The 24,641-nt window shown below is 42.7% G+C and overlaps 4 protein-coding genes across 15 annotated transcripts in view; all 4 read right to left on the reverse strand.

Moving 5' to 3' along the window:
- LOC130374403 (A-kinase anchor protein 7) overlaps nt 1-9,595 on the reverse strand; it is a 32,605-nt gene extending 23,010 nt beyond the window's left edge. Inside the window, exons 1-8 of one of the 2 annotated variants that reach the window (XM_056581147.1) lie at nt 9,002-9,589; nt 8,366-8,491; nt 7,809-7,960; nt 7,216-7,352; nt 6,173-6,333; nt 3,832-3,944; nt 2,648-2,694; nt 2,286-2,386 (exon numbers count right to left, since the gene is read on the reverse strand). In XM_056581147.1, coding sequence (XP_056437122.1) covers nt 2,286-2,386; nt 2,648-2,694; nt 3,832-3,944; nt 6,173-6,333; nt 7,216-7,352; nt 7,809-7,960; nt 8,366-8,491; nt 9,002-9,128 — 964 coding nt within the window. In that variant the 5' untranslated portion in view covers nt 9,129-9,589. Of the gene's footprint in view, nt 1-2,285; nt 2,387-2,647; nt 2,695-3,831; nt 3,945-6,172; nt 6,334-7,215; nt 7,353-7,808; nt 7,961-8,365; nt 8,492-9,001 lie in introns of both variants that reach the window. The other variant, XM_056581148.1, reaches the window with a different exon arrangement.
- Nucleotides 9,596-9,875: 280 nt separating this feature from the next.
- Nucleotides 9,876-15,019, reverse strand: LOC130374154 (uncharacterized). Of its 7 annotated transcripts, none has more exons than XM_056580768.1 (11): nt 14,656-15,019; nt 14,434-14,559; nt 13,302-13,377; nt 12,977-13,098; nt 12,761-12,821; nt 12,523-12,660; nt 12,303-12,332; nt 12,153-12,182; nt 11,723-11,923; nt 11,322-11,519; nt 9,876-11,179 (listed from the first exon to the last, which is right to left on the reverse strand). In XM_056580768.1, the coding sequence occupies exons 3-11, from the start codon at nt 13,360-13,362 to the stop codon at nt 10,932-10,934; spliced, it is 1,089 nt and encodes a 362-aa protein (XP_056436743.1). In that variant the 5' UTR covers nt 13,363-13,377; nt 14,434-14,559; nt 14,656-15,019; the 3' UTR covers nt 9,876-10,931. The 7 variants fall into 7 exon arrangements, with proteins under 7 accessions (XP_056436743.1, XP_056436742.1, XP_056436741.1 ...); XM_056580767.1 differs by having other exon boundaries at nt 9,877-11,179; nt 12,126-12,182; XM_056580766.1 differs by having other exon boundaries at nt 9,877-11,179; nt 12,276-12,332.
- Nucleotides 15,020-15,140: 121 nt separating this feature from the next.
- On the reverse strand, nt 15,141-19,196 carry si:ch211-245h14.1 (uncharacterized protein LOC563420 homolog). Of its 5 annotated transcripts, none has more exons than XM_056580757.1 (10): nt 19,125-19,196; nt 18,952-19,027; nt 18,623-18,738; nt 18,237-18,297; nt 17,993-18,136; nt 17,750-17,806; nt 17,455-17,490; nt 16,879-17,079; nt 16,470-16,667; nt 15,141-16,318 (listed from the first exon to the last, which is right to left on the reverse strand). In XM_056580757.1, the coding sequence occupies exons 2-10, from the start codon at nt 19,010-19,012 to the stop codon at nt 15,609-15,611; spliced, it is 1,584 nt and encodes a 527-aa protein (XP_056436732.1). In that variant the 5' UTR covers nt 19,013-19,027; nt 19,125-19,196; the 3' UTR covers nt 15,141-15,608. The 5 variants fall into 4 exon arrangements, with proteins under 5 accessions (XP_056436732.1, XP_056436731.1, XP_056436733.1 ...); XM_056580756.1 differs by having other exon boundaries at nt 18,623-18,741; nt 19,125-19,194; XM_056580759.1 differs by lacking the exons at nt 17,455-17,490; nt 19,125-19,196 and having other exon boundaries at nt 16,879-17,379; nt 18,623-18,741; nt 18,952-19,118.
- Nucleotides 19,197-19,427: 231 nt separating this feature from the next.
- hbs1l (HBS1-like translational GTPase) overlaps nt 19,428-24,641 on the reverse strand; it is a 21,098-nt gene continuing 15,884 nt past the window's right edge. Inside the window, exons 9-18 of the mRNA XM_056580754.1 lie at nt 24,372-24,518; nt 23,844-23,918; nt 23,484-23,601; nt 22,871-22,939; nt 22,594-22,698; nt 22,251-22,341; nt 21,823-21,931; nt 21,360-21,460; nt 20,950-21,094; nt 19,428-20,610 (exon numbers count right to left, since the gene is read on the reverse strand). Of these exons, the coding sequence (XP_056436729.1) occupies nt 20,599-20,610; nt 20,950-21,094; nt 21,360-21,460; nt 21,823-21,931; nt 22,251-22,341; nt 22,594-22,698; nt 22,871-22,939; nt 23,484-23,601; nt 23,844-23,918; nt 24,372-24,518 (972 nt within the window). The 3' untranslated portion in view covers nt 19,428-20,598. The remainder of the gene's footprint in view (nt 20,611-20,949; nt 21,095-21,359; nt 21,461-21,822; nt 21,932-22,250; nt 22,342-22,593; nt 22,699-22,870; nt 22,940-23,483; nt 23,602-23,843; nt 23,919-24,371; nt 24,519-24,641) is intronic.

A 24,641-nucleotide genomic window follows, 5' to 3' on the forward strand; every position in this document is an offset into this window, starting at 1 on the left:
TGGCTGCTACCACCAACTCACACTGCCGCCTCCATTTCAGAACTCATCCCCTTGTAAACCGCCATGACCCTCTGAGGAATACCATTGATCCAGCACAAGGCACTTTTTCGGCGTGTGTAGCTGGCTACGTACTTCAACACAACTGTGTGTGTGCGTGTGCGTGCGTGTGTCCATTTCCCAGAGGATCTCATTCCCTCATTGTCTACCTGCTCTGACTAGTGGCAGGACATCAAGGTCAACCACACAGAGACAGAAAGAGAGCGACCAGGAGGGAGAAACAGAGGGAGACAGTTCTGTATGGAAGAAGCAGGAAGAAAAGAAAGTGTGTATTGGAGATATCATGAGGCAAAGAGAGATCAAATCCAAACTAAAGAAAATGTACCATTTAAAATGTATGAATGCATGAATAATTAATTCACTTCATTTTTACACGTTGACATCCACGCAAACTCATCAGTCAAAAGCAGATTGATATGTTTACGGCCCCTTGCTTACGGACCTGGATTAATTTATTATTTCCAACCTTTTCTGCTAATGCAATATTAATCGTTTCCATCAAATCTCCCGCACTGCCTGAATATTTGATGAAGACAACGCTGTTTGGTTAAACTTAAAACTCAGGTTGCTCCGCACACAGGGGGGGATACAAAGATCCTTAGCTTCCATCTAATATGAGGACTCGATTCATCCTAATCTGTCATTTCTGTTTATTGGCAATACATCATTTTGTGGGGGATTTTTATATATTTGGAAATATATAAACATCTGTACAAATCCCACAGTCATGCGTCATTCTTCTTCCTCGGTATGTCGTGAATTGCTTTTGAAAAATATGAAGAAGTCCATAATTTGGACGCTTTGTTGTGGAAGGAGAGCCCTTGACTAGAGCTCCCGCCTTTCAACAACAGCGAGTGTGTGAGTGGGGCCACTCTTCCTGTCGTCCCTTCCTCCCACACGCCCACACGTCTCTCTCTCTCTGCCACCCTCTCCGTAATCACTCGTCCACAACGCATGCATAAGACCACAAGGACATTCTAGCATTGAGTATGGGTGTCAACACCCTCCACGTTGCCACACTGGCTGAGAGTCAGGGATGGTGTCCACGTGTGTGTGGACGATCGCCAACACGTTAATGGTGTCATTTGGTAAAAAAAAGAAGCGATGACTGAAACCGGCACCGCTAGAAAAATCGACTCAAGCTGTAAAATACTGAATCACAAAATTGAGCATTGTGCTACGTCCTCATGTAGCCTGGACAGTTAATGCCATTATAAAGACAAACATGGGTATAGCCTTTTTATTCCATTTGCAATTCCATGGATCAGTATGTGTTATGGATCCATATCTATCGCCATCCTACACTGGCACGCATCAGACCACACACACATTAAAAACAGAAAACAGGGGCAACTGCCTTTTTACTAGGCCACTCATCTCCTTGGGTTTTTTCATGTTATTATGCAATAGGGTTTTTTGTTATTTCCCTGCCCTCCACACTAGTGGATGTCCATAATACCCAGGCCTAACCTAGACTTGACCTTTGCTGTGATTTTGGTTCTCGCTCCAACCAATCAATGGGGAGATGATGGGCTACAAGCCAGACACGCCCCCCCCCCCACCCCGCAGGCAGCGGACAAGCTCCAGTGGAGGAACACACAGGCTCTTCAGGGGGTGATGGTGCTGCGAAATCAGCGCTACGTGCTAATTAGCAGGCGAGTCCATCACACAACTGAAGTGGCGTTGAGAGCTGCGGCGTGCTAATGGCGCTCTGTGGCTACGCTGTCACAAAGGGGAGCAGGGACAGGATTTTTTGGGGGGGTATTTACTTAATGCGAACTCAACAGGCATTTATTAGGCATTTATAAAAAAAATAAATAAAGGACAGTTCAACGCTTGCTCACTCTCACAAATGTAACACTTACGACTTAAGTTTCGATTCATAAACGCCCATCAATTGATGATTTTGAATGACCAAATACGTCCAGAATGCTTAACTGTTTAGATAACTGAGCTCCTGGAAAGCCCTAGTGAACCATATGGGTTAATAGCGCCCTCTGGGGGCTCAAAGAGGGAACAGAACTACTAAATAGTTTGAGTAGTATCCAAATTACAAATGTAACTTAACCGTGCCATAATAGTATAATATACTGTCACTGCAAACAATGATGGTTGTGCCATAATGAGATGTGTGTGTGTGTGTAGGGAAAAGGAAAAATAGAAGATCAAAGCAAGGGAGACAGAGGGACAGAATGAGAGCGTTCGAGAGGTTCTCCACACAGACTGACCTAACTGGAGGGAGCTCTCGGTGTGGTAATACCCATCTTCCTGCTTCTTTTTCAACATGGAGCAGAGATCCAGCCGGTCAACCCTCTGGTCTCCAAAGAACCTGCATGGGAACATGAGCTCATATTCACACCGACAATAGCAGAAACAATATCTACAACCACCTAAATGAAAACGTCGTCATGGATCAGGTCCTACATCAATAAATGCTAATGCACGTTGACAGACTTTCATTTTATGTTTGAACTCTTGCTAACACTGGCACCAACCAATGTATTTTGGATAGGTGTGTTTGCTTAGATGTGGAGACTAAGTTAATCTAGTACAGAGATGAGGCTAACTGTAGGTAGGAACAACCACCTACCTGTCCGTATAGCTGGAGAACAAATCAGGATTAACTCTTTTTAGGCCCTGGGAGACATGAAGGAGGACCAAGTAAAAGGAAAATAAATTAAACTAATCATCAAGTAGTGTTACTAACTAGTAATAGTACAATACAAATAAAGTATTATATTACTGTAGAATTAATTATAATTATTATTTGTATAACTATTGTTCAACAAAGAAAGAAAAGAAAACATGCTAGACAAGTATTGCATGTATTAATAATTCTTCTACAACTATCCTCCTAAATCCCATGCAGGGTGTTTTTGTTCTGAGTTCACCACTCCTTTTTGTGGGCAGACACACACACACACACACACGCACGCACGCACGCACACACGCACGCACGCACGCACGCACGCACGCACGCACGCACGCACGCACGCTGTCTGACGGGCGCCAGACAGGATACAGCGTTATCAGTCGGATAGATTTATTTTTTAAAAGACGCTCAGTCCTTCCCTCCCCCATCCCTCCCCCATCACTCCCCCTTCCCTCCCCCATCACTCCCCCATCACTCCCCCGCTCCTTCTCACTAATTCCGGTCTCTCTCCCTCGACTGCCCCACACCCCCGACACTCAACCAACTTTTACACTGTTTGTCAACGGTTTCACTGCAGCAAACATCAAATACTTTTAGCTTGTTGTGCGTTTACCTGAGGGAATAGTTAGTTTGTGTATCTGCGTGTGTGTTTACCTGGGGGAATAGTTTGTTGAGTGTGTGTGTTACCTGAGAGAATAGTTTGTTTAGTGTGTGTTTGTTTACCTGTGAGAATAGTTTGTTGAGTGTGTGTGTTTGTTTACCTGAAGGAATAGTTTGGGTATAGGTACCTGAGATAATGGTTTGTGTATCTCTGTGTGTGTGTGTGTGTGTGTGTATCTCTGTGTGTGTGTGTGTGTGTGTGTGTGTGTGTGTGTGTGTGTGTGTGTGTGTGTGTGTGTGTGTGTGTGTGTGTGTGTGTGTGTGTGTGTGTGTGTGTGTGTGTGTGTGTGTGTGTGTTTACCTGAAGGAATAGTTTGGGTATAGCCTATACCCAAACTATTCCTTCAGGTACACACACAGGTACCTATACCGTATAGGTAGCTGACATTTTCGTTTGTTTAGAGAGAGAGCGAGAGAGCGAGAGCGAGAGAGAGAGAGTGAGAGTGTGACAGTGTGTGTACCTGGGAGCGTAGTTTGGGTGCCTTGGAAAGCTTCATAATAGTTAGGTGGGGTTCAAACCCACGGCACTCTCCCTGGAGGAGACCCTGCTCCTCAAAACACCTCTGCAAAACCTCTGCAACACAAACACAGTATTTGTTTCATTATGTTATAAACCACAAATTTTAGAAAGCTGGCCTGAAAGCTTTTATTTTATCCATAAACTATGAGTCATGTTCCACTTATTTTTTCCTAATGCCAGAGACAGTGTTAGGTTACTATGTATTAAACAACGCAGGCCCTCTCGTTGTGTGCCAGAGTTGATGCTTGTGTTGGCCAAAGTAGAGCACTAAATTGGATGTTAAGTTTCCAATGAAATAGACATTTTATTTTAGAAAGGGATCAGAGCCACCCCCCTTGAACATCCAAGTAACAACAGCAACAGTCAACCAAATCTGCACTAGCAGGTGAGTGAAGCTTGAGGAAAACAATATATATATATATATATATATTTATATATATTCGTTTTACTACTGCAGACAAGAGTAAACTCGCTGCAAGGTAATCCTTTGGGGGTATAGCACCGCATCAATGTACGCCCCTCTTAAAGTGATTGTCCCTCTGAAGGGACCCTTTCAAATTTAATATGAGCCCGTCAGTGGCAAAAACAAGCACTTTTATAAGGCCTTACACCAACAGGCTGTTATTGCCCCAAAGGAATACACTGCAGCCCATTTTTGAGGATTAAATCAATACTGGAACAATTTGACAAATTGTTGTTCGCATTTTTCCCTTGGGCGCAAAACGACGGTAAGATAGGGTCCAGGTGAAAAAGTCACACACACACACCAACACCCACACACACTAACACAACTGGTGAAGACCAATGCTATTTTTGGACAAGCGACTTGAGCAAACAAAGGTAGGATGCAATCAATAGTGAGGGAGGGGAGTGAGAGGTCAAGAGACGGAGAGAGAAAGGGGGAGATAGCGAGAGAGAGAGAGAGCGAGAGCGAGAGAGAGCGAGAGAGACAGACATGGAGCAACATAGGGAGAGGGAAAAAGAGAGAGTAGTACCGTGATGACGAAGAGGATATTTGTGTCAGGAAGGGGTCATGGAGGGCAGAGGATAGAAGAGAAAGACATCCTGAGTCTGTCTCTACGTGTCTGCCTCCCTGTCTGCCTGTGAATCTCTGCATTCTCCATTTATGCGTCTTCCATTAAGGATATGGAACTATACTTCCACTTAGAAGCACAGATCAATAGGTTATGATGTGTAAACGTATACGGCTCTTACAGGCAAAGCCAGTCACATTAGTTCTTGCTATCGTTTCCACATTCAATCCAAGTAATACCACTTATTAATATTAACAGAAGCGGTGTGTAGGATTTACTGGTAGCAATGACGTTGCAGATGGCAACAAAACAGCATCGAGGGTTGTCAAAAGATGAGGTTCCTTTGATTTATAAGTTGTATTTTGTTTTTTGTCTTGTATTTTGTACAAATAAAATCCAACTGAAAATCAATTGCTGTGTATCCCACTTTAGACATAACGCACTCCGAGAGATTTAGTCTTAGTGCCATCTTGTGGTGAAAGATAATCCCTGTTCTGACACTGGCTCTTTAACAACGCAGGGAAAGGTCTTCACTCTGCCCGTGCGTCTTCCTTTTTAGGTTTGCACAAAAAGAAGTCCTAGAGTTATCCTTATTTACACACCCTGTTGGTTTAAACTATTGAATAATCTATAGACGCATAGATAAAGGGTTCTCCCTGCTCATTCTCTCTACGTTACATGAGACTAGTGGGCCACCCTGACGCTTAAACGGAAGACGAGCGAGAGCACACACAATCACATTTTAATTGATGTGAAACCTTGAGCACTTCCTTTGCATGCAATTTTTTCTATTTAATAAATTGAATCATTGCTTCAATGCGTTATATTTCCATTAAATTAGAGCACGGCACAGAATCTGATGTATGTCAAACCAATATTCTAACCAATCTCCAACTTCTATTTGTTTTTATCACCAACGAAACCAGGATTTGTTGCAATCTTAAGCATTGAAAAAAGGCATGAATTCAACAAAAGTTATTTAATTCATTTGTATAACTAATGTATCCTTGGTGCTTTGAGTGGTATTGAGCTCTGGTGTAGCAGAGTGCTCTGCTATAGAGCGTATACACAATGCCCTTTAATATCAAGGGAGCCCTGCACACATGCACACACACACACACGGAAAACATTTGAGACAGTCATACTACACACTCACCGAGAAACACCAGACACAAACATGAAATATAATATAAAACTGAGGGGAGAGAAACAATGCAAATACGATATGTGACGTGGGGCGTGACTCACCTGCCAGCTTCTCCAGCGTGTCTCTGTGTTGTCCCGGGGCCAGCCCTACAAACACAACCTCCTTTCTGAAGTGACCGACCCCAGAGAAGGGCAGCACCAAGGCCCGCCCCACCAGGAGCTCGGCCAATGAGGGCATGGCCTTATCCAACGCGGTAGCTGCACTGAAAGGGAGAAAATATTATACCAATAAGCAGACAGGCAAACTCTACCTAATCCTCCCTCCCTCCCTCTCCTCTCGCATTACATAAGAGAGGATCCGGTGGTCATAAGAACACAATCTTCCTCTTAGTGCAGATTAACGGTGACCGTCAACAGCACTCTCTGAGCCCCCTAGGTCTCACTCATACTGGGGCCCAATCCCATTTCTACCCTTACCCCTTCCCCCTTCCCCTTACCCCTTCAAAACAAGGGGGAGGGGTAAGGGGAAGGGGTAAGGGTAAGGGGTAAGGGTAAGGGGTAGAAATGGGATTGGGCCTGGAAATCCACTGGAGGGCCTGGACGTTACACATCCTGAGAGCACTCCAATAAGTACGCTGACATTGGAATGTGGGAATATTTCAAAGGGTTGTATATTTAACGTCTCAGATTTTCTCAAATATTCTCTCTGCTCTAATACATACATGGTATTCAAGAAGGTAATTGTTTGAGGCATAATTATTTTTGTTTTGTATCGTTTTATTTCCACACAAAAGGCCTTCTTACAATATAATGCATTACCAATTTGTCACTTCAAATCAAGGCAGTAATTTTATAATATTTTTTGTTTTTATAAAAAAAAAGACTTCTAGTGGTTACATATATGCAAAACATATGAGTAACCACTACAAGTCTTTAGACCTGTGGACCTTCCTGGAATAAGTCAGCTCAGATAGGGCCAAGATAATATGATAAATTAAATTGTGTGTTGGGGAGTGATCCATCATCCCGTGGATTGAAGTATTATAGAATATCCGTCTTTACAATTGATTGCACACATTTGCACACCCTCTCAAAAGAGGGGTAAGTGCATATATGCTTGCGTGGGGGTATGTGCGTTCACTTACAGGCTTATTTGCTCTTGACTGGCGAGATGAGTGACCAATAGGGTCATGTGCAAAGTGGGGGCAGGGATCATCGCTTTGACCAATCGGGGCTCCTGTTGAAGCACCGACTCCTGGACCTCAACAACAGCTGCACTGATCTGTAACAGCAGACGTCATCACACTTCAATATGAATGCATGCTCATCACACGTTTCATATCTGAGAGAGCCGGCCCCTTTCCCCTTACTTAGAACCTCCTCGCACCCGGTGTCTCTGCTTGGCTTTCGTAGACGAACTTCAACGTCACAAATAAGTCATCAAAACTAATGACATCATAACAATACTATTTTCTGCTGAGTAACCAACATTGTAGATATTACATGGATACTGTAACGTAGAAAAAAATGGCAAAAAAAAAAATAGGAGCTGCGAGTTTTGTTTAATTCGGATGTAGCGTCATAACCATAGAATCAATCCAAAAACAAAGTATTAACTTTTTGCTCGACTCCACCTGAGTGGAGGCAAGCAACAACTACTTTTGGAAGACCAACACTGAAACAAATATCATTCCATGTCTGTGTAAATGGGGATATCGGCCTCCGTCCAGACACTGACCTGAGCGTTGGTGATGGGGATAGAGACAAAGTAGTTTGGGCGCTGGCTCCCTTTCTGCTTCTTCGTCTTCTTCTCCTCTTCGCTGTCCACACGGGCTCCGGAGTCCCCTAGCTTCCTCTTCATCTTCTTCTGGCTCGACTCGGACTCTGTGACTGCAAATGAGAAAAATACAAGCCGGACCCAGTTGAAGAGCTGGAACATGATACAATGAATCTCATGAAGTTGTACGTTTTTTATTTCCATTTTGCTTTGGAAAACGATTAATTAGCATTTATATGGTTTTGCTTACAAATAAGTAGACAGGATAACGCATGAGTCTAGCGATTTTGTCAAGTCTTCAACTTGTTGCATGATGCTACATTCAACAGCTTGTGCTTTCGTTACTGCATAAAGCTAAGCAGAGAGCCAAAAATTGCTAGCCACATTGTCAAGTTAAAGTTGTTTGGTCTATCCATTGGAGCCAAGATAAGATGTTGGAAAATGCGGAAAGTTTGTTATTTCTATACAAAATTGAAATGAAAGGATCCAAGGAGGGGATAAAAACAATTTATACGTACGTCCTTGTTTTGATGCAGCAGAGCCCTCCGAGGCTGGTGAATGATCGATGACGGGGGATTTTTTCTTCAGCATTTTTCTTCTCTCCCTTTTCACCCTTGTCTTCCTCTCCGTTGGGATATCTTTGGCTGCATAGGAAGACATAACAGAAGTCAAAACAGAGAGGTCTAGAAATATACGAAGGCAGGACAAAATCGGACAAAATTGTGTATTAGGGAATAAGATGATGGAGTGGGGGGGAGCCTGTGGTTGCTCACACAGCGCTGTGTTTAATACTCTAATGATATAAAATAAGGAGTTCCCTTCCCACATGAGGGCACGCAGCTTATGAGCATGTGATGATACTCAAAACACAAGCCTGAGGGTGTGTGTGGTTAATCCTTTCAAATGTTTTCATACCCGTAGACAACAAAATCTCTTTAAAAGAAAATCTGAAAATCTGACAAACGTACACTTACTTATAGGCCTACACAAATGTTTATGCACAGTAAAAAATTGACAAGCAGTGGTGCAAAGTTGTTTGACGTTCGTCAAGCATCCCATACATTCTTTGTAATTTGTACTGTACCTATATAGAAGCTATTTGAATAAAAGGTAACCCGAATTATTGGCAAGGTGAGGCAGACCAGATCACTCACCAAGCGGTGTGGAGGTGGATTCGTTTTGGACTGGATCCATCGCGCCCGTTGTCACGAATACATCATTTTGACTTCTGTGTCCTACAACCTCATCCCCGTCATCACAGGGACCAGTAACATTCTCCATGCCCCCCAGCTACTACAGACAACCATATACATGTGTTCTCCCACCGTCCCAGCCTCTTAATGTCTGTAGGATCTAGGCTACAACCCGGCGACGATTACATTTTCATAACGACCTCGGTTTTAACTCGTTAAGACGATCGATTTAAATATACAAATTTAGATTGTACAGGGGAATCGGGGGGATCCCTGGGAAGTGATCACCTGTAGCAAAGTCTCAAAATGTACACTGTCAAGAGAGGAGTAGATTAGGGTTGGAGTAGGGCTCATCGCTGGCTAGCCGACAAGCTGTTGTTTCTTCACTAAATGTATAATGAATAGTTATATCCGACAATGTCAAGTATAGACAACGCTCGTTGATTTAGCAACGGCTAGATGTTGCGTGACTACTTGCCATTGCAAAAGCATCACATGCACCAGCTACTAGCATGTGCTGAATGTGCTTCTTTCACTTCCGGGAACTGCTACCGTTTGTAAACAACGCAGCCAGGGCCATGCTTTGGGGGAGTTCGGCAAAAAGGGTGTACAGAGCTTGAGCAGGCTTGTACATCGTGACGTCAGATCGCAATGAACGCCTCGACTTTTGGTCGCAGGGGGTGAACTTAATATAACCTTAGAACAATTGGACTAAAAGTTACATTTGTGATTTTGTAGGTTTTCAATCACCGAACAGCGTCGATCAGCAGCTATTGTACGAACCAAGAGCGGGGGGCGGAGGGTAGACTTTCAGAGCTACAATTGTGTTGCTTGTATTTTTTGTACTTTACTTCTGTCACTCTGGTGGTGCCTCTAGTTTTTACTACCTTACATCGAAGTCCTTTCTTCATTGCCAGACAGAGTCTCGTGATGAAAAGTAACCTTACATTGTTAAGAGTTAAGTAGGCCGGTGAGTTTGGACAATTTGATGGACAGGTCTCAAAAACATTATTGATGCATTGAATGGGATTAATCCATTGCCTTTATTTGAAATACTTCATAGTAAAAATATCTGTGGACTCTTTACATTGCATAGTCACAGAAGCATATTGAACGCTTTGGTAAATCTTTAAGGCTTTATATACTTTATATACATTGCATTGGTTATTGGTACATTGGTCTCTGAACTGAAGGCTTAGTTGTTTTTTGAACGATTTAGCTTGAAGGAATGCAACATGGTGGGGTTCATTAACATATTATTTTCTATCTATGAAGCATTCTTGTAACAGTACCTTATTATACAAATATAATCATTAAAAAGATAAGCCTACCCTTTGATCTAATACAAACATATGAACCCACCCCATGATGCCATTGTTTCACACAAAACATAATATTCCTGATTGAGGAATAAAAAAAAAAAACATTACTAGCACTGGCAGCACATGGATGAACAATTTCCATCCTTTCCTCTTAGAGAGGGTTCTTAGCTCTGGTTCCTTGATCTACCTTACCAGCACTGTGGTCATTACCATCCGTACTATTACGTGTTCTGGCATTACCACCATAACCTACTTGGTTGCCATGAAAACCAGAAGTGTATGTGTCATTATCACCCCTCAAACTGCTGTGACGTGTAGCGACATTATAAACCATACCTTTTGGGTTGCCTTGGCTTCCACTGGGACGTGTATCCACACTAGGAACCCTACCACCCCGGTTGTCATGACTACCATAACTGCTGCTACTACTAGTACTTTGGGAGAATACATTACTACTAGTACCAGTGTTGCATTCATGAGCAAGCAAAGCCATATTGTCATTTCCTGATCTAACCAACGATTCGGAAGCGCTAGTATTATGACCGCAGGGGTCCGACATTGCAATGTCGCTATCGTTGACACTTGTCGCAGATGCTTTTTCCACAGTATTTCAGTAATAACGTGTGCATTTGATTGACCGCCTGGTTGTTCATGTCGCCGATCAGCAACCCACGCAAGGTTACGTGGTAGAAAATGTTGACAACCAACACAATGTTCCATTTCTTGAGGGATGGCCCTGGCTTCTGGATGAGTCCTTTGTTGTGTTTCATTGTGTGATGCATCATAACCAAAATGACAGGTGTGTCAAACAATGACTCTACAAAGAACAAGGGGAGAGGATATTTTAGTGACAGGGCCTGAACAAGCAGTACATAATGATAAAAATCATACTGATAGCCAATCATTAGCGGTCAGGCTGCACTTGTGTATCTGAACGGAAATTAAACCATGGCCATTACCTGGGATAGACATTCTAATAGCGAGGCAGTCTGCGTCAAACTCTGACTCGATTTTGCAAAACACAATAAGGAGCTTGGGGCTGTCCTCTGTGTTCACCAGAATCATTTTTCCCCGGCTCCTCAACCGGTCCAATATGATATTTTCATATTTAAACGTATCGCCAGATACAATAGACAAGAATGTTAGAGTAGGGAGTTCTGAAAAATAAGCGGTATAAATTATAGATATATATTAAACTTAATTACGGTGTAATTTGTTGTTTTTTGGTATGGTATTTTCTTCATAGATTTGATGCTGTGGTGCAACAAAATCTCCAGGTCGCCAAAAATGTACATTGATGGTGGTCCTTGTGATTGCTTATATTTGTCGATGTGTATGCAATATTCTGTTGAGTACTTACTTTCAGTCTTTCTCATTTGCTCTGTGGAAACAGAGGATGAAACCTCTGCTACAGGCTGTGCTTTGTGGGCTCCTAGTGGCTCATCTGGGTCAACGTTGCTGGGATGAGGATCTGGGTAAGTATCTGATCTAAGGTCAAAGCCATCTCTTTGACCGCTCTCTGGAGAGCTTGAACTGGGGACTACCTTAGCCTGCCCGAAACCTTGGGAGCAAAAAAATACGGCAACAAATGAACTCCTCGAAATCCCACATGAAAGAAAACACAAAATATGTAAATCTTTGAAATACTACTTTAAACATTTCTAAATCTTTCTGAATAATTTCTCTTAAATCTACCACACCAAAAAGTAATTTGATTGTCATGAAAGAAAAATATATTTTAAGGGCAATAACTCCACCCATACCCGTTTGTGTTGGAGGTCTATTGCTACCTTTTTGCACATTGCTTCCTGGGTGTGTTCCTGTGGAAACAACAAAGCAGGTTTATTCATTTATAAGTAACTGGATGGTCATGCGACAAAATTATGATTTCTAGGCAATAATTCCACCTATACCTGTTGGTGTTGGAGGTAAATTGCTACCTTTTTGCGCCTTACTTCCTGTGCGTGGCACTGTTGAGTCAACAAAGCGCATGTTTATGCACATGATTTTTAAGATTCCTTGCTTGTGTTTGAGGGAAGCAATAGAGAAATTGTGGTCTGGCTCTCAAGAAACACATGTGCCAGGAAAAGGAGATGGTTTATAATGATTTTTATGCTATGCTATTCGATATTTCACAATAAATAGGATACATGACAATACCTTTCGCCGCCTTATAGCTGTGTTCCTCCAGCAGGCTCACATGTTCCTGCAAAAAGGATTGGACCTTTCCTACTTGGGACGTCAAGTCCTTCATGATCTGCAGGTAGCCACTCAAGACCCCATTCTCTGTCAGGGCAGCTATAGACAGAGAAATGCTCAGTAGCAACAATGGGAATGACAGTGGACATTACAAAGAACATGAACACCCAATGGACATATTTGAAGGGATCATACACACCTTTCAAAGATTCTGCAGGGATAACATCTTTTAAGTCTTTTAAAAGATCCCCAATTGGCTTCTAAAAGGGAAAGAGTTACACAAAAACAAATTCATTAGTTTCAAGTTTAATTTGTCATTGGACCTCGCAAAAAATACATTTGGAGCACGAGCACAATGTGGTGTTTCACACACAGACCTAAACGTCTAACTAGCTCAAAGAGCAGATTAGCTGACCTGCTGGTGTATCAGTTCATAAACGGCCTTTCTCTGCTTGAGCTTCTTAGGGCCACGAAGCAGTTCATGGAGATCCTCTCTGGTCAATGTCCGGATTTCGTCGTCGCTGCGGAACTCTGCTTCTGTCCAAACAAGCAGGATTAATGTAGGCTTTGAAAAATAATCTAAAGCAATGTTATGTATCGATGATTATTCTTCAGTTAAGATGTCTGGCTAATTCCTGCGATTTACATCAGCCTATGCTTAAAAGTAAATCAATAAAACAAACAATACAAAATAAGAATCCGGCCTGAAAACGGATTCAAGTCAAGGAAACTTAACTTACTTTCGAGTTCTCTTGCCACGTCTGGGTAGAGATCTTTTATTTCTTTTAATAAACCCGCCATTCTTAAACCCTAAACCTAATGGGAAATAGGACAAACTTTAAAGTATTGGTTAAATATAAGATATAAATGAACTATCAAATAATTTGATTTTACAATGGCATGGCCAATTCACCCTTTTGTCCAATGCAAAATAGAAAGTGAAAGACGCATTTTAATTGGTCAATGCAGTGATTGACAGAATTCGCCCAATCCAAACTGCCGGATATATAGCGCCCGCCTGCTACACCTCAATATCTCGTCATCAAGTCGCAATGCATTTCTGGTACGATCTGCCTACGCTGACGAGAAAAACGCTATGGTAATTGGCTCATGACGCGATGCGTAGGTGATTGGTTAGAGATGGTTATATACTTCGATATTAGTTAAGAGATGGCTAAAGTATTATTTCTTTATTCAAACAAGGACATATACTGTAGTGACATGATCTGCTCTTAGCATAACAGTGTTGGTCAGCCCCACCAACTTCCTTTCCCCACATTGCATTGCACACATTGTATATCATGTGAAATCAACAAAAAAATAAAACCACCGAATCTTAGGTCATGTAACCTTTATTCACACCATCATCACCACCACCAGTCTGTTGTTTCAAACTGCCTGTTCTGCCTCCACGGTCCCCTCTGTTGAGAAATCAACACACACCTCGTCCTCTTGGAAACGCTTCGATGACGCCACACCCTGATCAGTCACATGGGCTCATTTGTTAAGCGCAAATAAAAAAATTAAAAAACGCCAAATTATTTAATCATTAAGGGCACCGCTTCCTTTTGCGCTACAAAAAATAAATGTCCCGATTGATTATCATAGTCTATCCATAAAAGATGCAGTCTTATAAGGTCATTGAGGAGGAAAATATAAATGTCTTCGCCGCCAATTTTATGGTGGCTCATATAGCGCAGCTGCCCTGGTCATCGGGACGACGGGTTAACTATCGAAATACAGCGCGCACGGTTGAAAACATTCAGTCGAGCGGCAACCATCAATACGTCCACCCAAAAACATTCGGGCAGGAGTTGCCATTTTGTTATTGATCAAACAAAATTCTAATAATAATAATAAAATATAAAAAATCTTGGCACAGTCAGGTCGCCTTGGGAATCGGGCTGTAGGATCGAACAATAGGGAGAAGCATCTGAATGTTAAGGTGCTCCCTTATCGTTTCTCTTGACATCCATCTGGGAGACACGGGACGGTAGGCTTGTTTGAGGAGCAAAGGAAACAGGAGTTTGGGAAGGGTGGGGTTGTTTTTGTGGAGGTATAGCATTCACTCTGCCACATCGGAGATATTCTTACGTTGTCGCAGCATGCATGGTTGCAGCGGTCTTCATCTGAATAGCTCAGGTGTGTGTGTGAAGATGCTGGTGAGGGGAGTGGGGATGGCTGTGAGTCTCGGAGGCTCCCGGGCAGAGAGCCTCTTGAAGGAAATTGCACATTAACGTCTTTAAGGTCGCCGCGTTGCGTCCACATCCAAATGTGCACTGTCAAGAGAGGAGTAGAGTAGGGCTCATCGCTGGCTAGCCGACAAGCTCGTTGACCCACAATGTTGTTTTTTCATTGAATGTATAATGAATAATTATATCCGAGAATGTCCAGCATAGCCAACGCGCGTTGATTTAGCAGTGGCTAAATGTTGCGTGACTATTTGCCATTGTAAAAGCATCACATGCACTAGCTACTAGCATGAGCTTCTTTCACTTCCGGGAACTGCTACCGTTTGTAAACAACGCAGCCAGGGCCATGCTTTGGGGGAGTTCGGCAAAGAGGGTCGAGAGCGAGAGGCCCGTCCGTAGGGCTTGTACATCGTGACATCAAAAACATTCCTGATGTATTGAATGGGATTAATCCATTGACTTTATTTGAAATACATCATTGGAAAAACATCTGTGGACTTTGCATATTTTACATATTTATATTGCTTTGTTACAGAAGCATATTGAACATATTTTAATGATTTAGCTTGAAGGAAGCTGATGCATTAGAAGTGATGCATTAGCCTACTTTTTTCATCCAAAAAACAATGCCCAATAAAGTATATCTATGAAGCACTCTTGTAACAGTACTTTATTGTACGAATATAATCATTAAAAAGATAGCCTACCCTTTGATCCAATACAAATATATTAACCCACTTTTCCCTTCATGAACGCATGACGCCATTGTTTCACACTAAAGATAATATTCCTGATTGAGAAATAAAATAAAAATAGCTTTACTAGCACTGGCAGCACATAGATGAACAATGTCCATCACTTCCACTGAAAATAATTTTTCTTGAAAGCTCCTTTATCTACCTTACCAGTGTGGTCATCACCATCCGTCCCACTGTTTCTACTATCACGTGTTCTGGCATTACCAACATTAGCTGCTTGTTTGCATTGAAAATCAGAAGTGTGTGTGTCATTATCACCACTCAACCTGCTGTGACTTGAAGCGACATAATCACCCATACTTTTTGGGTGGCCTTGAAAAGCGTGTGTGTCATCATGACGAGCTATGCCACGGCTTCCAATGGGACGTGCATCCACACAAGGACGCCTACCACTCCAGTGGTCATGACTACTTGTACTGCTAGTCCTTTGGGAGATTACATTACTACTAGTACCAGTGTTGCATTCATGAGCAAGCAAAGCCATATTGTCATTTCCTGATTGAACCAATGATTCGGAAGCGCTGCTATTATGACTGCAGGGGTCCGACATTGCAATGTCGCTATCGTCGACACATTCACATATGCTTTTTTCACAGTGTTTCATTAATGTGGTGTGCATTTCATCGACCGCCTGGTTGTTCATGACGCAGGGCACCAATCCATGCACGGTTTCGTGGTAGAAAACGTTGACAACCAACGCAATGTTCCATTTCTTGAGGACTGACCCTGGCTTCTGGATGACTACTTCGTTGGGATTGTATCTGTGATGCATCATCACCAAAATAACAGGTTTGTCAACCAATGACTCTACAAAGAGAAGAAGGGGAGAGGATATTTTAGTGACAGGGCCTGGACAAGCACTACATAACGATAAAAATCACACTGATTGCCAATCATTAGCGGACATGTTGCACTTCAATGTGTCTGAAGGAAAATTAAACCATGGCCATTACAGTACCTGGATGTTTATTCATGACACTCTCCAAGTCTGAGTCAATCCGTGACGTGATTGGACAGAACACAATAATGAGCTGGGGGCTGTCTTCTGTCTCCGTAAGAATCACTTTTCCCCTGTTCCTCAATTGTTCCAATATGGTATTTTCGCAGTTTAATGTTTTGCCGCTTACAATAGACTGGAATGTTACAGTATGGAGTTCTGAAAAATAAGATGGAGATTAAAACTATTTATAGAAAAATAATTAACTTAATTACGGTGTAATTTGTTTTTTTTTTGTATGGTCCGTTCTTCATAGATTTTATGCTGTGGTGCAACAAAATCTCCAGGTCGCCAAAACTTTACATTGATGGTGGTCCTTGTGATTGCTTATATTTGTCTATGTGTACGCAATATTCTGTTGAGTACTTACTTTCAGTCATACTTATCTTCTGTGTTGCAACAGAGGATGAAACCTCTGCTACAGGCTGTGCTTTGTGGGCTCCTAGTGGCTCATCTGGGTCCACGTTGCTGGGATAAGGATCTGGGTCAGTATCTGATCTAAGGTCAAAGCCATCTCTTTGACCGCTCTCTGGAGAGCTAGAACTGGGGACTTCCTTAGCATCCCCGAAACCTTGGGAGCAAATAAATACGGCAAACAAATGAACAAAGAAAACACAAAATATGTAAATCTTTGTTGCCAATACTACTTTAAAAGAAAACCTAATTTTAGATTGCAAAGTAACCTCACAATAACCACCTCCATTTTGGAAGCATAGGAGCATTGGAAAGAAAGTTATGGGTTGGTTTCGATGGTTTAGTAGGTAATCGTGAAATAATTTTCATTATAGGCAGACATTGTTGCGTTTGAAAGTGTTGAGTTTCAAAATCTGTCTCTCTTCCGCTCTTTACAACTCTCAAATCGCACCTTTAGCTGAAAGAAAAAAAAGAAAATCAAGGATATTTGAGTGACTGCGAATGAGCATAACATTAGTTGAGCTATATTTACCAAAAAAATTCCAGAATCCAGGTGATGAACTTTTACCTAGCAGATAAGTTTAACAAAGTCATAAGGCATTATAAAGGGTTAGATGAGCACCAATATCTTACAGGACATCTAAATAGGCTCACACAGAGACAGCTGCAGTGAATTCAAAACAGATTTTTTCACACTAATATAGCTGACGGATGTCTACGCAATTTTTAAATCTTTCTGAATAATTTCTCTTACATCTACCGCAACATAAAGTAATTAGATTGTCATGAAAGAGAATATATTTTCTAGGTAACAATTTCACCCATACCTGTTGGTGTTGGAGGTAGATTGCTAACTTGTTGCGCATTACTTCCTGTGCGTGGCACTGTTGAGTCAACAAAGCGCATAATCATGCACATGATTTTGAAGATTACTTGCTTTTGTTTGAGCGAAATAATAGAGAAATTGTGTTCTGGCTCTCAAGAAACACATATGCCAGGAAAAGGAGATGGTTTATAATGATTTTTCTGTTATGCTATTTTATATTGCACAATAGATAGGATGACGATACCTTTCGCCGCCTTATTATCATAACTGTGTTCCTCCAGCAGGCTCACATGTGCCTGCAAAAATGATTGGACCTTTCCTACTTGGGACGTCAAGTCCTTCATGATCTGCAGGTAGCCACTCAAGACCCCATTCTCTGTCAGGGCAGCTATAGACAGAGAAATGCTCAGTAGCAACAATAGGAATAACAGTGGACATTACAAAGAACATGAACGCCCAATGGACATATTTTAGGGGATAATACACACCTTCCAAAGATTCTGCAGGGATAAAAGCTTTTAAGTCTTTTAAAAAATCCCCAATTGGCTTCTAGAAGGGAAAAAGTTACACAAAAAAAAAAATCATTAGTTTAAAGTTAAATGTGTCATTTGTAACTAGTACTTATTATTATTGCACACTTTGTTCTCACATAAAAAAGAATGAGACAATATAAGACATCGATTTTACATAATATACAAATATATATATATATATCTTGTACATTTGTAGTACACAGTTCAACTGTTCATCATGATATGAATTGTTATAACCTCTGAAAAAATACACTTGGAACACTTAGGAGACCAAGAGCACAATGTGGTGTTTCACACACAGGCCTAAACGTCAAACTAGCTCCAGGCGCAGATAAGCTTACCTGCTGGTTTATCAGTTCATAAATGGCCTTTCTCTGCTTGAGGTTCTTAGGGCCAAGCAGTTCATGTAGATCCTCTCTGGTCAATGTCCGGATGTCGTTGTCACTGCGGAAATTTTCTTCTGTCCAAACAAGCAGGATTAATGCAGGCTATTGACAAATAAGCTAAAGCCATGTTATTTATCGATTATTCTTCACTTAAGGTGTCTGGCTGATTCCTGCGATTTACATCAGCCTATGCTTAAAAGTAAACCAATAAAACAAACATGACAAACAATACAAAATAGGAATCCGGCCTGAAAACTCATTCAAGGCAAGGAAACTTAACTTACTTTCGATTGCCCTTGCCTGGTCTGGGTAGAGGTCTTTTATTTTTTCTAATAAACCCGCCATTCTTAAATCCTAAACCTGATGGTACATAGGACGAACTTTAAAGCATTGGTTAAGGATAAGATATAATTGAACTATCAAATTATTTGATTTTACAATGGCATGGCCAACTCACCCTTTTGTCCAAGGCAAAATAGAAAGTGAAAGACGCATTTTAATTGGTCAATGCAGTGATTGACAGAATTCACCCAATCCAAACTGCCGAATATAGCGCCCGCCTGCACATAAGGAAGTAGGCTGAGAGAAGACCTCAATATCTCGTCATTACAGTCGCAATGCATTTCTGGTACGACCTACGCTGACGAGAAAAACGCTATGGTAATTGGCTCATTACGCGATGCGTAGGTAATCTGTTAGAGATGGTGATACTTATATATTAGTTAAGAGATGGCTAAAGTATTATTTCTTTATTCAAACACTGTAGTGACAGGATCTGCTCTTAGCATAACAGTGTTGGTCAGCCCCACCAACTTCCTTTCCCCACATTGCATTGCACACATTGTATATCATGTGAAATCAACAAAAAAATAAAACCAACAAATCTTAGGTCATGTAACCTTTATTCACACCATCATCACCACCACCAGTCTGTTGTATCAAACTGCCTGATCTGCCTCCACGGTCTCCTCGGTTGAGAAATCAACACACACCTCGTCCTCTTGGAAACGCTTCGATGACGCCACACCCTGATCATTCACATGGGCTCATTTGTTAAGCGCAAATAAAAACAAAAAAAACAAACAAATTATTTAATCATTAAGGGCACCGCTTCCTTTTGCGCTACAAAAAATAAATGGCCCGATTGATTATCAGTCTATCCATAAAAGATGCAGTCTTATATGGTCATTGAGGAGGAAAATATAAATGTCTTCGCCGCCAATGTTATGGTGTCTCATAGCGCAGCGGCCCTGGTCATCGGGACGACGGGTTAACTATCGAAATGCAACGCATGGTTGAAAACATTCAGTCGAGCGGCAACCATCCAGACGTCCACCCAAAAATATTCGGGCAGGAGTCACCAATTTGTTTTTGATCAAACAAAAATCTAATAATTTTAATAAAAAATAAAAAGACCTTGGCACAGTCAGGTGGCCTTGGGACTCGGGCTGTAGGATCGAACAATTGGGAGAAGCATCTGAATGTTAAGGTGCTCCCTTATCGTTTCTTTTGACATCCAGCGGGGGAGAGTCAAGCCGCTTTGTGTCTTGGTTTAGAGATGATATCTGGGAGACACAGGACGGTAGGCTTGTTTGAGGAGCAAAGGAAACAGGAGTTTGGGAAGGGTGGAGGATGTTTTAGTGGAGGTATAGCATTCACTGTGCCGCATCAGAGATATATTTGCGTTATCGCAGCATGCATCGTTGCAGCGGTCTTCATCTGAATAGCTCAGGTGGCTGTGTGTGTGTGTGTGCGTGTGTGTGTCTGTGTGAAGATGCTGTCCAGCTGGCTGGTGAGGGGACGGCTGTGAGGCTCGGAGGCTCCCGGGCAGAGATCCTCTTGAAGGAAATTGCACTTTAACTCGTCTTTAAGGTCGCCGCGGTGCGTCCACATCCGGCCTCCCCTGGCTGCTCCTGGTCCATTAGTGTCCCTCATTCTTTGATCTGCGTGGGGAATGGAAAATGAATAAAATCAATGACCAAGTTCTACAATGACCTTTATTTTATATTAATAAAGACTTTCTTATTGAAAATGACCATTTATTTTACATGAATCCGACTGCCTTCCAATGCGTTTGTGACATGAATAAACATCTCCAATAATCTGCATTCCTACAGTGGTACTGAGGTCTGCCATTTTGGGTGTGTGTGCATAGATAAGATATACTTTGAAGGAAAACAGCGAGGAAGAGGCTCGAGAGTATGGACGGCAGACAGCTTCTAAACTCAAGTTTCCTATTGAACGGGAGCCCTTTGTATGCGCTAACTCCTCCAGGCCTCTACCTCGGTGACCACCCCGGCTGCGATGGTGGAGCCCACGTAGCGTAGCATGAAGCGGCCTAGCTCCTTGTAGTCCTTGTAGAGCTCCAGCGCCACGGGCCTCTGCGTCTGGACCTCCACGATGGCGTTCATGCCCTTCACCAGGCACCTCGACGTGGGGGAGTGAGGAAATAAACACTGAGGCTTTTGCTGACGATGAAGGCCCTTCCCTCCCCCCATACACTTAACATTGCATCACATCTATCCAACTTTCAGTCGGTTTAGCAATGATATCCTTTAAAAATATAAATAAGTTTAACAGTGAAATTGTAATCTATTTCCTCCTACACAGACAAACTCTTAAACTATTCTCTTCTACACCTTAAAGCCTGACAACCTAAATGGTCTGTCGGTGTTTCCTTTCCAAGTCTTACTTTGGTTTCTTTTTGAGCACTTCCCCGTTACTCTTGTGTAGAACACTAACAAGCCTCTTGATGGTGGCTGGCTCACTGACTGTCTGGTAATGCAGCAGCACCTGGCAAGGAACAAGTAAACACACATATAAACACACCTAGACCTCAGCAAACAAGACAAAAAAACACTAAGGCACACACAATTCCGTGTGTGTTAGAGATGTCAAGATATGAAAATGTTGAATCTCTATTACAGTAGTCAATTAAAACAAATTATCTTGGTCATCAGTATCATTGCATTTTTTTTCCAAATATGCAGAATATGTTAAAACAGTGTTACAATGTAGTAATACACACTAAGATCATTTAAACTGATTCCAAAAACTGAGTTTTTCAAAGAGTGGAAATCCAACACGGTAACGTTTCATCCCTAGCATGCGTATGTGTTTGCATGTGCGTCCGTGCGTGTGTGCATGTGACTCACAGGGAAGCCCTTTGTGATGGGCACCTCTATGTTAAAGAGCAGGATTCGTGCTCTGAAGCGTGTGCAGGCTCTGATTGGCTCCTTCGGATCACAGAACACATAGCCCACACTGGGAGACGGGTACACAACAGACAGTCAATCATAATGGGTACATGTATGCACTTTGGTTTCTATTGGTTCAAGCACTTCCATTTAGGACATACCTTACTTTGTTGAGAACTAGTAAGTAACAATAAAAAGTAAAATTACATTAAAAGGAGAATATTTTTAAAGCATATTTGTCCAGCACATTTGCAGTTGGTCCAAAATATATTTTTTGCTTTCATTGTTCTCATTAAGTAGCTTTTTACCAACTGCCAAATACTAATGACTTCCATTTCTCGGTTCTCCACTTGTATTACTAACGTGATTATGAGTGCTGGACTAACTTGATCTTAATGATGTCCATGCCCGTGACAGTGAGGTTGACGTGGTCTCCTGCTGCAGCCCAGTCCAGGGGCTCATCGTGGAGCGTGATGCCTGCGTGGGACAGACACATGAAGGTCACACAAATTGCCACCGGGTGGCAGTGTTGTATAAGCAAATGCAACAAGACTCCCGATAACAATCAAAAACTTCATAGGCTTTACTTTGGACTGAGGTCATGTCCCCCAGCATATTTTAATGTTTGAGTGTGTGTGTGCGTGTGTGTGTATGTGTCTTTGTGTGTGTGTGTGTGTGTGTGTGTATGTGTGTGTCTGTGTTTGTGTATGTGTGTGTGCGTTTGTGTACCTTTGACAGTGCATGTCTCGTTGGGAGGCATGGCAAGCATTCTGTCCCCTGTCTGAATGTAGCCCGCTTCGATCTTCCCTGTGACGCAAAATCCTGACCCCTGATCTGGGAACAGCCAGGCACACCAAACAGTTATGAATAATACACACTTAAATACATATACATATATATATATATATACATATACATATACATATATATATATATATATATATATATATATATATATATATATATGAACAATACATAGCAAGTTGCTGCATTTCATTTGGTTCACCTTTGTAGACATCGGACACGCACAGTCTGAACGGCTTGTCCGTAGACCTCTGGGGCGATTTGAAGGCATCTGGGGTGAAACCAAACAAAGAAAATGGGCGGGAGAACAGAGGAGAGAAAGAGGAAGTCAGACCCTGGCGATGGTGAATCATTTTCCCTGCAAATGCATGATCACAAAGGGTCCGTCCTAGTGAGAGGAATCCAGCCACATCAGCAACTTGGATGTGAACAGAAGCTCTGTCATTGTTGTGTCTGGGACGTTCATATAAAAGGGTTCAATTATATTGGGTCCGGACTATGTCTGCTTTCCAGTTTTGTTTGGGAAAGGTGCGGTTCAACAATGTTGTTAAATTAAAATAAAACCATGGCCGTGTGTCAAATATTGCGCAAACATGCCAAATAGACCGGTCAAAGAGGCTGGGTTGATGTTTATCTGAGTGGCTGAAGGTAAATCAACCAGAATGGATGTTGAGGGCCATTCCCGAGGACACATAACATTGTGATCGACACGGCATAATCAATGCTTCACATTTCAACCGATTACCAAACGGCGTAGACTTCTATACAGAGAGTCCAGCACAGCACTATGACAGCATTACTATAATGGTCAGTACCTATCTGTTCTAGCAGGCTGGGCCCAGAGTACCAGCAGGTGAGCTCTGACACAGCACTCCTGGTGGTCAGGTTCTCTCCTGACAGGCCACTGGTCGGGACGAAGAAGACATCAGACTCCTGGAACCGAAGAGAGGAGTTAACAGGTAACTCTGACCACACCCATACCAGGATCAAAGGCTGACAGTAGTAGTAGTAGTAGTAGTACGAGGGAGGGAGGGAGGGGGTTGGTGGTGCTTTCTCTTTCGGAGCCTGATAAGGCCAATTGATTTACAGTCTGGCGGCGAGATGCAAGGGGTTCCATGGCAAGGAGGGTTGCGCAACATCCTCGTAGGGTAAGGGGCCCCCAACTGCCAACTCACCTTGAAGCCCGCCTGCTTCAGGAAGTGACCAAGTTTGGCGATGATTTCCTGGAACCGATCCTGCTGCCAGCTCACCTATTGAACATGCATTGATCATAAAAAAAGAAAGAAAAGGGAGAAAAACCAAACGGTAAAGTAACCCATCACGTGGGGGGTGAACTGAGCTCGGGTACTAAACTAAGCAGAGATAAAAGTGTGTGTGAAGCGCATGCAACTTGAGACAGCGCGGGGGGCTGCGCAGCCTCGTTACACGTATTTGCAAGTGAGTCTGGGTCTCCAGGCATCAACGGTCACCGAGCAAACAAGATCCCATCAGCCCCTCGGCAGGTCTCCCCGAGCCGGGGGGGGGAGGGGTATCCCAGATCGGGGGTCAGGATTTTTTGACACAGGGAAGATCGAAGCGGGCTACATTCAGACCGGAGACAGAATGCTTACCATGCCTCCAAACGAGACATGCACCTTCAAAGGCACACAAATGCATGCACACACACACACACACACACAGTGTGCTAGACTACTGCGACTGACCTGGTCCATCTTGTTGACGGCCACGGCTAGCTGGGTGACGCCCAGAGATCTCACCAGCAGGCCGTGCTCCCGGGTCTGACCGCCCGCCTCGAAGCCCGCCTCGAACTCGCCCCGGCTGGCGTCCACCACTAGCACGGCCACGTCCGCCTGGAGGGGGGGGGGGGGCAAGGGCACACACACACACACACACACACACACACGAGTGCACGCACACACAAGCAGGGTTACATACCAACACACACACAAGCAAGTAACCATACACACACACAG

The sequence above is a fragment of the Gadus chalcogrammus genome, chromosome 21 (assembly GCF_026213295.1).
Source record: "Gadus chalcogrammus isolate NIFS_2021 chromosome 21, NIFS_Gcha_1.0, whole genome shotgun sequence".
Taxonomy (NCBI): Eukaryota; Metazoa; Chordata; class Actinopteri; order Gadiformes; family Gadidae; genus Gadus; species Gadus chalcogrammus.